This window comes from Ambystoma mexicanum, chromosome 5q, assembly GCF_040938575.1.
Source record: "Ambystoma mexicanum isolate Mex_15411 chromosome 5q, UKY_AmexF1_1, whole genome shotgun sequence".
In the NCBI taxonomy this organism is placed as follows: Eukaryota; Metazoa; Chordata; class Amphibia; order Caudata; family Ambystomatidae; genus Ambystoma; species Ambystoma mexicanum.
This window is the reverse complement of record NC_090933.1, coordinates 398,755,404-398,771,466: the sequence shown is the minus strand read 5'-3', so window position 1 is coordinate 398,771,466 and position 16,063 is coordinate 398,755,404. Positions and strand designations below refer to the sequence as shown.

At 44.6% G+C, this 16,063-nt stretch overlaps 1 protein-coding gene across 1 annotated transcript in view; it reads right to left on the bottom strand.

The window, feature by feature from the left end:
* The window catches only part of LOC138497419 (E3 ubiquitin-protein ligase TRIM39-like), a 220,398-nt gene that overhangs the window by 192,181 nt on the left and 12,154 nt on the right, over nucleotides 1–16,063 (bottom strand). The window contains exon 2 of the mRNA XM_069620887.1: nucleotides 5,957–6,052. Within this exon, the coding sequence (XP_069476988.1) occupies nucleotides 5,957–6,052 (96 nt within the window). The remainder of the gene's footprint in view (nucleotides 1–5,956; nucleotides 6,053–16,063) is intronic.

Below are 16,063 nucleotides of genomic sequence, written 5' to 3'. Positions count from 1 at the left end.
TATGGTGAAAAAGAATGATATAATTATTAGGTAACAATTGAATACTAGGATGATTGTAACTGCAGTAGGTGATTGTGTCAAAATGTACTCTATGCCCAGTAAAACAACAATTTACAACAATTACACAACCACACTGCGCATGTACTGTTGACATAAAATGAATCAATATTTAATAGGAATAAACAGAAGGTGGATATCGCCATGGGAGCCAGCTTCGCACCAGCTTTGGCTAACATATACATGCACCAATTTGAACAACTATTTGCACTGGTTAACCCTCTATTTCAGCCATATATACACACCTATGGAGGCGCTATATTGATGATGTTATCATGGTTTGGACAGGCACAGCAAGTGAATTATCAAATTTTGTTACATACCTCAATTCAAATAATTGGGGTGTGTATTTTACCTACATACCCAGCACTTCGAGTATAGATTTTTTGGACTTATGAATTAAAATGAATCAAACTGGATATATGACTCATACCTTCAGAAAAACTACATCTGTTAATTCAGTGTTACATGCTGCAAGCTGTCATAGGAAAACCGTTATTGCAAACATACCAAAAGGTGAATATATAAGAGCCAAACAGAACTGTAGTCAGGAATGTGATTATCAGGGGGAATGTGAAAATATTAGAAAAAGATTTTTGTCCAGAGGCTATTCACCCATAGCACTCGATGCAGTAGAGTGTGAACTGTATCAGATGGAGAGTTTCATTGTTGACACCCAAGTCAAAAGATCCTGCTCAGGTTTCTAAAACACTAAGGTTTATCACAAAGTACAATTCGGGCAGCCAGCATCTCTTTCATATTTGACAAAGAAACAGACTCCTATTAAGACTTGTTCGTCCACCCACTGGAGTGACCTGGGACTGTCCTCTCGGGGAAGTCCTTGTTTTCAGAGCAGGTTTGAGGTTGAGACCCTTTTTCTTTCCTGAGACTCTGGATTTCTCCTTAGTCTCTTTCTTCTTTTTAGAAGTGGAAGGTTGGCCTGTCTCTGGTTTTGAGATGCTGGATTCCTCCCTGACCGCACACTGAGAGTCTCTCAAGGTTGCGCCTCTGGCCAATCTTGTCAGCTCCTGTCTCTTTTTGCAGGGAGGCCTGGGGGTACTGGAGACTACTCCAGAGTTTTCAAGTCATTACCCAAAATAACTTTCCCAGGTACTTCAGATTGCACACTAACAGGAATTCTTACAGTCATGTTAATGCACTGGATGAGGGCTGACAAAATGGGAACCATTTGGATAGGGCACTGGATGAGGGCTGACAAAATAGAAACCATTTGGATAGGGCCTCCAGCAAGTTTAGAGGAACCTTTGGGGCCTTGGCTAGATCCTCAGATTTGAAGAAACTTTCATCAACCACTGTAATGCTGGCCCCAGTGTCTCTGATGGCAGGAGTCTCCTGGCCATTTACAAGTACACTGTCCTTATTCCTTTTGTGTTGTCGGGTATGGTGTTATACACATCTATCTTCTGTTGTTTCCACAGACCCAAGGACACTAAAGAAACACTAGCTTGAACTCCAATGGGGTCATCAGCTAGTAGGTGAAAGTGAGCACCTGTCATTGGCGCTTCCTCTTCTGCAGTGAATGCCAAGGAGACAGTGTGGACCCCTGAAGGTTTACCCTTACATCTGGGATCCCCTTTCACATGGTCACCAGACCCACAAACCACACATTTACCAAAGCTTTTCTGGAATGGGGGTTTGTGGTAACTCCCTCTGGTTTTGTCCCAGAGGTTTTACGAGCCCTATAGGTTTCCCATGCAATGTACCCTTATGGTTTTTGTGGCCGTCTTTAGGTGGTGGAGGATACACATTTTCTTTACCATCTTTCTTGTGCTTTTTCCGCTCATCCTTTTTCTGAGATGCCCCAAAATCCTTATGAGTGACCCTGTTGGCAACCCATAAGTCAGCTGCTTGAGTTAGTCTCTTGGGATAGAGAGTGGGCATCAAAAATACTCTAGTAAAAAAATAAAAAATTCTCATTCTTTCAAAAGGAGTTTACTTTGTATCCTTTCACCCAACCATCTAAGTTTTTCAGGCATTCATAAACCCAGGTAGCCCAAGGGGTACCATCTTTCTTTTTATGGTCTCTAAACATTTTAAGGTATTGAGAAGGAGTCTTCCCAAATCTAGCAACAAGTGCCTGTTTGACTAGTGCATAATATTTTCTGTCTGTAGCATTCAATTCCATAATAGCATCACAACCATTCTGGGGGAGCCTAGACATGATCCATGCAACTAAAAAATTCCCACAAATATTCTGCAAACCATAAGTTAATTCAAATGTACTCATCCAATCCAACACATCAAGTTTAGGATCATACATACTTACAGCTTCTTTTGGTAAGTGAGGTCTCTTGGGACTAGTAGACCGAGAGGACCACATGAAGGAAGCAGGACCAATGGACATCTTTTTCATATCCTACTCATGCTGCATTTCCCTCTCTCTGAGCCTTCTCTCTTTATCTTCAGATTGTACTGCAAGTTTCTTGAATTCTAGTTCCAGTCTCATTCTTTCAAGAGATAGATATTCTGGGCATAGATTGTGACCAACAGGGGTCGTGATAGGAGCTTGTTGAAGTACAGTGACAGTCTGAAGAGGGGAGTTGCTCACTCTGTGAGGATCCTCCTCACCTTCTGACCAATTTGGCAGATTGGAGCTAAGCTCTAAACTATCAGTTTAATCAATTTCCATGTCAAGGTTGGGAGTAAGGGTTATGGGTCTATTTCCTGGGTTTTGGTGATTTAAAAACTTTTCCATCAACTCTTCTTTTCTACCCTTTAAACTGAGTCCCCTTGTCCTACATAATTCTTTCAATTCTTCCATTGTAAGTGCAGTAATGGACTGTTCATTAAAATTATCCATTCCAGGCATTATTTTCAGTTACAAGATTACTTTTCTTTTTGGTGGTGCTAGCTTGTGGGTGGTTTATTTGGGCAAAAGTACAACCAGTAGTCACTGAAACCACTTTACACCAATCCCATCGCCTGCCAAAAGTGTTAGGTAAGAATTAGTGCAGTCCAACTGGTGTGGGACTACACAAGACTTGTCTCCTTGGTATTAGACCCACCTTGTAATACAGGCCGGTACTACACAAGTTGGTAGCGTGACTGAGCAGCCAGGTTTATTTTAAGAGGGGCAATGTGAGCTGTAGAGCTATGCAATGAAACCTGTAAATACAGGTATCCAAGTAACACACTTGAAGTTATAATACATTATTTATTTATTTATACACTAAGGGTTTATGGTCTTTCCATCGATGGAAATGCATCGAAATGCAAATCCATCGAAATGCTATCTTTTACATGTACAATTGCATTTCCATCGAAACCAGTCCATCGAAAATAAATGGAGACGGAAATGTACTTTTACATGTGAAAGATAGCATTTCAATGCATTTTTTTGTAACTTTAAAACGTTACATGGAGCAGTCCAGTGCTGAAATTTCGGAACTGGCCAGCTCCTTTTAACATTTGAATGTTTATTGTATTTGGGGGGGGGGGTCCCCCCAGATGCCCCATCCCCCTTAACCCTAACCCAACCCTAACACTAACCCTAAATCTAACCCTAATTCGAAAGACAGACTCGAAATAAAATGTGGGGTGGTCGACAGGAGGAACCTGGTCAGAACAGGATCCGATATGACAGCCGCGATGATCATCCCAGGGCCTAGTTTAGGATGTAGAGGGGGGAGGGTTCGGGAGTTGAAGTTTGGGGGAGGGGAGGCTGGGACATTTGATGAAGTTCCTGTTGGGGAGCAGGGGGTGGGGGGAGAAATGTGTAAGGTTAATTTCGGATTATACTTATGAAGAACATGCACTGTTTGAATTTTTATCCATGCCATTTCACCAATAAAGCTTATTTGAAGAAAATAAATGCCCTGAGTCTCTAAGGTTAAAGGGAATTGGCACAGAAATGAAAATTCTCCCTAACATGCGGCAAACAGGCTTTTCAGGACTGAAAATTTGCATTTCTTTTTGGTTAATGGGAGAGATAACCCGAAAACGAAAAGGCAGAAAAATGCTATTGACACTAGTCAGGGTTGAGGACCCTGGCTAGTGGGCCCTAGAGACATGCATAGTGGCCACGGCCTACCATAGCTAATGGCCAGGTAGTCTTTTAAATTAAGTATGTATATTGGCTGGTGGCATGGAAGAAAAAACAAAACCCTTGAAATTCACAGACAAAGCTTTAGTTAAAGTTTAGTTAAGTTCAGCTAATTTATCGCAACAAAACCCTTGAAATTCAGCGCATTTGGGGAGTCATGACCAACTTAAGTCAGAGGGTTCCCGTTGCAAAGCCCATGAGCACATACATATTATAAGCAAAAGATTCACAATGATACAAAATGCCATTATGGGGGACATGGCATTATAGGGGACATAAACAGGAGTGAGCCAAGTTAAGCCTGTCATGGCTTCCCAAATGCACTGAATTTTAAGGGTTTTGTCGTGATAAATCTATTGAACTTAACTAAACTTTAACTAACGTTTTTTCAGTGAATATAAATATTATTATAATAATGAAATTGAACACTGAACGGAGCTACCTAGAGAAATTTCCGGACAAACGCCTCGCAAGGCTATTTCTAAGATTCAGACTCAATCAGATAAAGACCAACGAAGTATTGGCGGCCAGAAAACAATCTATCGCCAATAAATGTCGATACTGTGATGAAAAAGACAGGATAGAAACCAGCAGGCACCTCCTACTATCCTGTACAGGAACACAACTCATTAGAGAAAGACATCTGAATAAAATTCTCAGAACTTTGAATACTTTTTACGAAGAGAGTTGGTGGACCGCCCTAAACAGGGGAACAAAAACAAAATATGTGATTGGTGTGGCGCTATTCTTTAACAATCTCGACCTGGACCAAAGAAACCAATCCGGATGAGAAAATGGAAACGAGTCGACCCACCACATTCTGGAAACTATAGAAAAAGCTTGGAGCTTGTTGGAACTATACACTCTCCATTTTTTTGTAAAAATGGAATTACAATTAAAATTCAAAATAAAAAAATTATTATTATTATTATTATCACATTATTATAAGACATAGGTGTGTGTGTTTGTGTGTTTGGGTGGGTGGGGGTGTGTGTGTAGGATGACAATAATGAAATTAATATGCTCCGATGTGGATACCCCAACATTCTGCGTGGAGGTTAAATGATGTTTAAATCCCAAACATTTTAACCGACATTAAGGTGACCCTAATCTCATATATGAAATATCTCAATACATTTCCATTGTCCAACCTAGAACTCCATTGAAGTGTTCGGCAAGAATTGTCAACATTGTGTTAAGGAGCTGCGATTGCATGCACAATTATGTAGTCTGACAATATATGCTGGGTGTAGTAGACGTACCTCTGTGTACATGCAGTGTTTCTAGGTAAACGCGTTTGCTCCCAAACAAAGTAAGTTTGGAAAGATTATGAAAAGTAGAAAACGACATAGTGCATTGCAAACGACAGAATTAAACATGGACAAACACAGGTAAGACCCTTGGAACCACCTGAATGGGCACGCCTGAAAACATGCACAGCAAAGGAACACAGGACATTTGCCTTACTAAGGTCCCTTTTGTACAGATCCGTCAAATGTGATTTTCAAAAGTTAAGAGTGTGTGCCTGTGGTAAACTCTTCCTAGCACAGCGCTAGGAAGCCTTGTCTGGTTCATCTATTCTCTATCAGCTCATGTAGGGTAGGGGTCCTTGATGCAGGGCCTAGTTCCTCACTCAGGTTTCAGGGTAGGCACAATGAATGCGCATGAGAAAATACACATATACACAGGAGATAAGCTTCATATTTTACAGTCATTCTTAAAGGTCAATTTGATTGTACTATTAGTGGGTCGCAACGCTCCACCCTGAAGCTGTGTACTATAAAGAGAAATGGTGTACGGTAAATGGTGCCGGGACGCCAGTGCCACCACCCTTACCTGACAGCAGCCGGCATTCTCCTCCTCGCTCAGTTTCTGTTTCAAAATCTCTTCCAGGGCTTCCTGCAGTGCCGCCAGACATTTCTGGAGACCTGGCTGCGGATAATAAGACATCAAAGTGGATGGTCATATATACGAGGCCGCTTGAGCCATGTCTCCTTGACTTTGTTTTAATAGGTGCGCCATAGCATTACTTACAAAACCAAGAAATGTTTTCCAGAAGCGTGCAAATACTTTTCTTGAGTGTGCATTCATATAACAAACTACTTAGCAGTCTCTGAGCCTCGATAAACATAATATTGAACATTTATAGAGCATTCACCACCGAAAGACTTGTCTCAGCACTTAAATGACGCATGTTATTATAACCCTCTTTTTTTTTTAATAACTCTTTATTTGGATTTAAACAGCAAACAACAACATAGATATACACATAGGCATACATCAGTAAACATGGCGGTATTGTCAGTGGCAAAGGCGCCACAGGACGAAGAAGCAATAATACAATTGCGACACAGGTAATAGCTGGCAATACTGGTTACGTCTTGTGTCCTTGAGGTAAGGGGAGGGTGAAAGGGATGAACAAGGAGGAGGGGGGAGGGGGAGAGATGGGGAGGGTATAAGTCTCAGTGAGCATCGAGCCATTTGCCCCATATCTTTTCAAATTTACGGGGGCAACTCCTCGCATTATAGATTTGGCGTTCCAAGCAGCTCATCTGTTTAGTTCATTGCTCCAACGGTTCGGGTTTAGTGGGTCTGCAGAGCCCCAGTTTGCAGCGATATGCCTTTTCCCCGCCCCCAGCGCCACCGCAAGAAACATTTTTTCATACTGTGTCAAGTCTACTTCTCCCCAGATGCCCAGGAGTGTCATTTTGGGGTCTTTAGGAATTGGTGTCTCTAGGATGGTGGAGAATGTATTAATACAATCCCCCCAGAAGACTTGGAATACTTGGCAGTCCCAGATCACGTGGTAGAAGGTGGCTGGCTCTCGCTTGCATCTAATGCATGTCTCATCCTCGGTCCCTCCCCATCCAGCCATGGCTGTACCTGAGTAGTATGAGCAGTGGAGTATTCTGAGTTGTATCAGTCTGAGTTTGGCTTCTATCCCAATCTCTCGGGGGGACATTAGAGCATCTATCCAGTCCTCTGGTTCCAGATCACCTAGGTCTCTTTCCCATCTTTCTTTCAGCCTATCGAGTTGTTCAGCCCCGAAGGATTAAGGGCCTGATAGAGGGTGGAGGTGACATTGGAGGGGATTCATTGCGGGAGAATGTTGGTCTCTATGGGGGGAAGGAGGGTATAGTTGTTGTGTCTGGGTGCGTATGGCGTGAGCTAGTTGTGCATGTCGAAACCGATCAATAGATGCCAAGCCAAATTTTTCTTGCATGGTATCAAAGCTATCATAACCCTCTTTTAACCAACGTCTGATGAAAGGCTGATTCGGTCATACTCTCATCTGTGTCCTGTAAACTACACACAAATCTCATCTGCAAGCTGTCAACTCACTTATCTAACTTTTCAGATGTCTAAAGGACTCACGTTCTGCACCACTGGTAGTGTGGGTGGTATTGGGCTCTGTGGAGGGTTTGATAAGTATGTTCGTAAACACTGCTTAAAGGTATCCTTCTTATATTCAAGCAAAGTGCCAAGACAACAAGGCAAAGCAAACATATTATTTGTGCGGATGCCATGACCGCAAATGCCCCCAAACACAATGCAGCAATTGACTGCTTCTGCCAAAGAAAGCAAGAAGACTAGTCTAGACAGACAACAACAGGAAACCTGCCTACAACTGGTCACTACCAGACAGACACGCAATCTCTCTCTAAGCAATTGCATAAACCTTTAAAAAGCCAACATATGAGGGTGAAGCAATAGCAACGATGAGCACGGATGTCTCTAGAGAAAAGGTGTACAAACAGCAACAGGGCAACAGTCACCACAAGGCAGTAGACAAAGGCCACACAAGCCAACATTTGAAATTAAAGTAATAGCGAGAATAGGCAAGGATGTCTCTATAGAGAAGGTGTACAAGCTGCTACTGGGGACAAGCAACACAAGGCACATAGACAAATGCCACACAAGCTAACATATGAGGGTAAAGTAATGGCGATAATGGGCATTGATATTGATATTTTAGGTGTATCGCGCTCGTACAAGTGTTTCAAAGCGCGATGAGGCAAGGGAGGGGAACAAGGGAGAACAAAACAACGATCTTACTAGGCCCAGTGACATTGAGAACGCGCAAGTGCATGTGAGAGGGAAAGGGGAGAGTGCATGGGAGGGGGTGGGGAGGAGTGGAGAGTGCGGAGCAAAGGATTAAAAATAAATACATAAAAAGCAACAAACTGTGGTAGTGCAGCCAGCAAGTGCTAGGTTAAAGGCAACAGACAGGGTGTGTCTGGTAAGTGCAGAAACAAAGGGGGGTGGGACTGTAGGGTTACAGATACAGACCCCAGTGCAAGGGATTGCAAAGAGGCAGTGCGGGTGGGTGGCAGGGGGAGCAGGTACCTGGGCCCGAAAGTCAGAGGGTAACCAGGTGCACGATGCCAGGATAGAATAGAAAAGCAGGGGAGAGGAGGAGCGAAGGCAGAAGCAAAGAGCAATGTCTTAAGGTGCTTGCGGAAACGGCGATGGTTCTCCTCAAGTTTCAGAGTGGCAGGGAGGTTGTTCCAGAGGGAGGCCCCAGCCGAACACAGAAATCTACCCCTAGCTCGTTTCTTTGAAAAACGACTGACCCTGAGAGAGTTAGAGGTGGAGGAGCAAAGGGCTCGGGAGGGAAGGTATTACGGAGGTACAGCTGAAGGTATTTTGGACCCAGGCCTCAGAAAGCCTTGTGGGCAATGCAAAGGCTCTTGAAATTAATTCTTGCAGCCACTTGGAGACAGTGGAGAGGTTTCAGGGCTGGGCATGGCTGTCTCTATAGAGAAGTCGTACACGCACCTAGTGGGGACAAGCACCACAAGGGACATAGACAAAGGCCACACAAGCCAACATATGAGCATAAAGTAATGGCGATAAAGGGCCTGGATTTCTCTATAGAGAAGGCGTACACGCAGATGCTGGGCAGCAGGCACCAAAGGGCACAGAGACAAGGACCACATAAACAAGCACAGCATAGAACCACAAGGGTTAATTCAAACCCTTCCTATAAATGATTAAGACCTCCTAAAGAACCCGATTCATGAAGTTGCAGGAGCATTCTCACCGTAACCTGGTTATTCAATGAATCATCTATAGGGTCAAATCCCACAAGGGAAGCAACAGTGTCCTCATTTCAACCATGTTGAAACCAACGATTACAAACACAAATAGCATCCTCCAGGACACAACTGACTCAGGTGTATCCAAATATAAACTGGAGATGTAGGCTCCGGTTTTCACAAGGGTTTGTAATGCAGCCGCTGCATCGCTTGTTATCCTGGAGCCATGGAAACAAGTGATTATTTTTCTTTTTCCTAAAAAGGGGATAGCTGTACACTGACAAAACTACGTAATAGCTCAAAGTGAATTGTAATCGAGACAAGTCATGCTTAAAGAAATGCCTTTCCTTCATCCAAGCTTGCATGCCAAGCACCTATCTGAAACTCAAGTGCACTAAAACAGAATTTGTCCTACCAGGCCATCTCCAAACAGGAGGCCATCCGTGGGTGTCTGAATACTAGGCACCTTGATGTATTCACACCTCAGTTGGCCCAAAGTACAAACCACTTGGGTTCCTTAATAGCAGTAATCTCTAATTTTGGACAAATAGCAACAATAAAGCCCAAACCACTTGTAAACTACCACACCTCAGGAAGATAAAACCCTTCCTCGCACCTGAGGATTTCAGAGACACAGCCCAAGCACTGGTAATCTCATGCCTCAAAGAAGAGAACACCCTCCACACCAAGGTCCCAGCTGCAACCCAAACCCCCTGGGGGGTGTTCAACATTCCTCTGCATACCTGATAACGGGAACTAAGAAATTTGACAATGTCTCCCCCATCCTGAAAGAATGCACTGGCTACCCCTCGCAGCCGCGACTCTCTTCAAAACGACCTGCATTACATGAAAGGCAACTACTGTTTGAAAGCCACCCTACCTAGCCACAACACGTGAAGGCTCTGTAGGGACATGCTTCTTTAGGATTAAGACCATTGCAAGGCTCGAGACTAAACTAGCACCCAAGGAGAAATCCATGAAATAGGCCTTCTTTTGCTACACCCCAGCCTACTGGAAGATAATTCCGGCTGGCAGCAATCAGGACCGATTCAACATGCCTGCAGTTTAGTAAAGAACTCAAGATCCTGCTCCTCAGAATGGTCACTTAGGACCTGGTACCCCTAGGTATATGCCACCCCTGTACTATGGGATATCCAAGCCACTATACCCTGTAACGTCCCCTTCCAATGACATTTGTATTTATTTATTTGCATTTTTTATAAAGTGCCCAACAGCCCTTGGGCATCACAGCGCTGTTACAGAAGGCGTACTTAGTTACATAAGTGCTTGTAAAAACATACAGGTTGCCTAACCCCATGCTGCAGGGCGCCCAGTTTAAGTGAATGCCTGAACTTTGATTTAATTTTGGCAAAAATTCTGTGTTGATCATGCCCTGAGGTGCTTAGCCTTCATGGGCCACCAGACCATGTGTACTACTAGTGAAATATGGAAACGGGGTTCAGTGCTGGTGTTTGGGGAATGGAATTGGCCCTTTCAATTGCATCCGAGGACATTACCAAGATAATACGTTAAAAGTACAGCACAGGAGGGAGGGTAATCTGACAGGGCAGGAAAACAGTGTGAACAGCAGGAAAACACTGTCCCAGTTTCCCTTCATATTGTACAAGAACACATTTGCTCTACTCTCCGTCAAGTCACTCCAGATACTACAAAATATGGAAATGTAGAATGCAAATTCTATTGTTTGCCAATGATGCGGTTTGATCGTTAAGACTGTAAACTCACCACATCTGTTGCTCAATACTTATGAGCACTTTTGCAATGAGGGCAACCTAAAAAATTCTAAATTGAATGCAATGGTTGGGGATCCAACTGGTTAGGAGGTTCTATCTTTACCCTTCTCAGTCGTACAGTATATTTGAGAAGGTCTTTTGCTTCAACTATTTGATTGCAAAAATAACATTCACAAAATGTGGGAGCCCTTCTACCGAGAAGTAACATGGGCCCAATAACATGTTCTATGGGATGTATCAGGAGGGTCTTTAACCACACTTTAACTCACTATACTAATTACTTATCCCATGTAAGATTCATTTTGATGGATGTTCCTCAAAAGCAGGTAGCATGATCTTCTGGGATAACAAAATTCAGACACCACCTTAGGAAGGAAGGAGGGGTGAACCCTCAAAGCCACTGTCTCCTTGGAAAACACAGTAAATGGTGGTTTGCAGGATAGGGCTGGTGGTTCACTCACCCTGCGAGCAGAAGTGACAGCCACATAAAAAAATGGTTCTCCATGTTATTAGTCTGAGAGCACAGGAATGGAGCTGCTAAAAAGGTGCTCCCATCAGGAATGTAATTACCAAATTCAAATATCTGGACAGAACCAGAAAAGGAACTGGCTGGAATGTGTTAGTCAGTCCTTTCAGAAACTGCATCACAAGAGTAATCATGAAATAAGGTCCTTGGTGGGGGGGGGCACTGTTGCGCAAAGCTCAAGATGGCTGCCTGAATTGAGAGCTCCGCAGCCCGAGTGTTGCGCACACCTATATCCCAGTTCTGGAGGTACTACATCAACGGGGGACCGGCAGCTATATGCTATGCACTCCCCGGCAGGGATACTGGAGCGGAAGGAAAGCGAAGGAGGCACTTCATGATAAGATCGACCGAGGCACTGACTGGGCCGCTGCTGTGGATGGGTGGCACACAGCAGGGAGTGAGCGACTGCAGTGCGGGAGAGTCATAACGCCAACGGCAGACAACACAGAGATCAGGTTCGCCAGGTATGTGAAACAGCAGGAGGCTTGGAGATACACCCTGGTAAGGAGACTGCTGTTGGTGTGTGCCCGCCCTGTGAATGATATGTTGCAGTGCAGAGACTCGATTCAGCGCGGGGCGCTCACGGGGAGCACAGCAGGCTAACATTAAGAGACACAGAGCAGCATTTCCAGGGTGAGGAGAGAGCAGGAATGCTGGATGTGAATCCTGGTGCATGGGATCAGCGACCACACAGAGCCGTACGTTACTGGCAGAAGGGGGATGCTTTGCTGGGCCCTGATCAGTGTCTCGTCAGAGGAATAGCGTGACTCACCTGCTGGCACCCTGCAAGCCTCCTGCCTTAATCTCTGTGGCAAACAAGGCTCCAAAACCCCCTGTACTGGGCAATTTCCTGCTGCTGCATGCACCTACCTTCTACTTACCGACTACCTAAGTGACTTTGTGAGTGCTTTGCGGTTCGGCCCGGGTCACATTGATTGGCACCTGGGCAGTGGTAGAACTCAGAGCTGCTACCTTTAAGGGGAAAACTGTGGCTGAAAGGCAAGACAAGACATAGGCTGAACAACACCCTGGGACTGATCCTAGCAGACCCGCAGACATAAGTTGCAGACCCCCTTGGGCGGGGCTTCTCGGTCCCTGGTGTGGTTGTGAGGACTATGTGAATGGCCCCCAGATTCCATGATTGAATTGTTAAGTCTGTATATAGTTGGGGCCCATATACCCGGGAAACATTGAGGTGATCCTGGTGCACATTAGTACGCTATCTGACGAGAAATAATGCAAGCGTGGACCATGACAAAGGGTGCCGGTAGGAAACAGAGTTCGATAAACATGTTTACCAAGGCCACAGCGAAGGTGCCGGAAGGATCAGACGACGCCATGACAGAAGGCTCTCAGTAATAAGTGCCCTCGGAAATGCAACGTATGATGTAATATATGCCACAGGGGTTTTCAGATATCCATACCAAACTGGATGACATGAATGGCACCATCAGCTTCATCAAGACCCAAATGGGGAAAACAGACACCTGTATCACTTAAGCAGGGACTAGAGGTGGGACTGTGGAGGAAGAGCTGTCAACTCTGAGGACATATGTTAATTTGTTATCAAAGCAAGTGCACGCTATCAGTAAAACAAACGATGAGTCCTGATTGTGACGTAACAACCTGCGTATCATAGGGGTACCTGAAGGCAAGCTCAAATGCTCCATGCAAGAGTTTGTGGAGCAAACTCTTTTGGCCATACTCGGGGCACCTCAGCTTTCACCTCAGTTCACGATAGAATAGGGCCCATCGATCCCTGGCTCCTAAACCCAAACCGGGAGTGCCACCACGGCCCATAATTGCCTGCTTGCTCAATTACCGGGATAGAGACACTATATTGCGGGTGGCGAGGGCCAAGGGCGAGCTCTTCCTGGAATCTAGTAGGATCCACATCTACCCCTACTTCTGAGTGTCAGTGCAACAGGAAAGGAAAACTTTATGGCTGTGAAAAAAATACTCTGCGATCGAAATGTGAAGTACGCGATGCTGTACGCAGCCTAGTTATGTATTGAGCAAAATGACAAAACCTACGTCTTCACGCTCCCTGAGGAAGCTATGAAATTTCTTGATGAACACTTCAACGGATGAGATACCAAAATATTACACTTTACCCACTGGGCGGGATAATGCCTGGATCTGACCCTTTGCAAGCTGCAACATTACTGTGCTCATAGGCTAACGGCATAAATGAGCTGCAACTTCAGTGATGCATCCCCCGATTGGCTGCCCACGGGCCTAACATGTGTTTCAATATTTTGTTCTGGTGTTGTACTTCCAATTGGATAGTAAGATTTCACATTATCCCGATAAATGGTTGTGCCGGAATCTGGGCTGTTGCCTGCATATAAGCCTCCCCATGCAAAGTTGCAAATTCCCTTGGGTGGGGAGATTTTGGGGATTCATTCTTCCGATGGGGGTGGCAGGGGGTTGAGCTGGGTTAAAAATGAGCTTGATATTAATGTTTTTGAATTCATTATGTGTAGGTACTTGGTATTAAGCGATTGTAAATACATCCCAATGATGTTGACCATACAGTTGGAGTTTGCTATTGAATGCGAGAGCGGGGATGGGTGAGATCAGATGTGTGAGCTGGAATGTGCAGGGATTGGGGAACCCTGTCAAGCTGTGAAAGCTACAGCTGTATCTAGAACAGCACCAGGCTCAGATACTTTTTTTTTTAATAAGAAACCCATGCGGTTGCTGCTGGTTGTGAAAGGTTTGACAAGAACTTGCGCAAACAAAGATACTATACTGCATACTCCACCCAGTGTAGGGGAGTACTGACATTGCTACACAAATCTGTGCAATATCTACACAAGGGAGCCCATGTGGACCCACTGGGGAGGTACGTGATGATGTATGGGACACTGACAGGGAGGGAAGTGATCCTTATGAACATTTATGGCATTCTACACTTATATTATAAGTTTACTAGCATTGTACCCTTTGGTTCCAGTGATTTGGGGAGGGGATTTTAATACTATCTTGAGTGTACATCTAGATAGGACACTTACTACGCCCAATTGGTATGAAACAGAATGACTGATTTGGAGTTGTTGGATGCCTGGAGAGTGCTTAATCCTATGGCCCGTGTATATTCATTCTATTCTTCGTGCATGATTCTCAGTCCCGGCTCGATATACGGCCGATCTCAGAGTCTCTACTGGGGGTTGTGAGAGAAACTGACATACTTCCTACAACCTTTTCTGACCACTTCCCTGATTGTGCCGTCTCTGCAACTGGGAGTTTTTCCTGGGTACCAGGCCAACTTGGAGATTCAAGTCTCGGGCATTGCTTGACCTGGTCTTCAGAGTACACTTAGAGTAGCATGTCAATCTATACTTTGAAGTAAACACTGGATCAGTGTCGTCATGTGGTATATTGTGGGAAGCCTGGGCATTGCGATGGCTACAGAACATGGTATCCTCAAAACCATACGGCGGAATATAAGAAATAGTGAAGATGCATTGCGCAGACTATAACTTCAGAGCACATGCTGATAGGGATTTAAAATGTATAGAGACCCCTATGGCAGCACGTAAATATGGAGAGGGAGAGCGCCCTGGCAGGTTAGAAGCCCGAGCTATACGTAAAGCAGGGGGTAGCGGTTACATAATATGCATTCAGGAGATTGCTGGAACACTCGTGCACACTACATCCCAGGTGAACCGGGTATCAATTGCCTTTTATGCAGACCTTTACGCAAATGGTGATGCCGGCTCCTCCCCGGATATACTTTCTTGAAATAGCTCTCGCTGTCAATGTTATCAAACAAGGCTAGATACTCACTGGATTTACCTATACAGCAAGGAGAAATTACCAGGCTATCGACGACGTGCCTAGTGGTAAGGCCCCCGGGCCGGGTGGCCTCACAGACACATTTTATAAATACTTTAAGATGCTCTTAGTACCCCGACTATATGATGCATGGTGCAAGGCATGCGAGAATCGGATACTCCCCCTTACTTTAAGGGAAGAGGTCCTTATGGTTTTGCTGAAACCAACCAAGCTGGTGGAGCTTTGCAGCTCCTACAGACCGCTATCACTAATAAATACAGACGTTAAGATTTTCACCAAGGTCATAGCCACCCGACTTTCAGCATAAATGAGTCATGTGATTCACCCTGATCAATCAGGCTTTATACCTGGGTGTTCCACGGCGCTAAATCTACATCGTCTGTTTAATATTTTGGCCAAAATCAGCCCAAAAGTGCAAGCGTTACCGGCAATGCTTTATATTCAGAAGGCGTTTGACTCAGTGTTGTGGCAGTTTATGAGTAAAGTCCTGGGTATATGTAATTATGGGCCCAATTTTTTGTCATGGATACAATTGTTATATACCTCCCAAACTGCCAGAGTCAGAACCAATGGGACAAAGCTGTTTCGATCGCTAGGGGGCATGCAGCAAGGTTGCCCGCTATCACCCCTGTTATTCGCCATAGTCATCGAGCCATTAGCAGACTTCATCTGACACAAACACGGGCACAGGGGGGTCCGAATATCGGGGGGAGGTGTAAATAATATCCTTGTATGCGGACGACAATACTATATATACGGAAACCCGCAACTACATCTAACCCTGATCATGAGGGATGTTATAACATTGGGAGAAGTGTCGGGA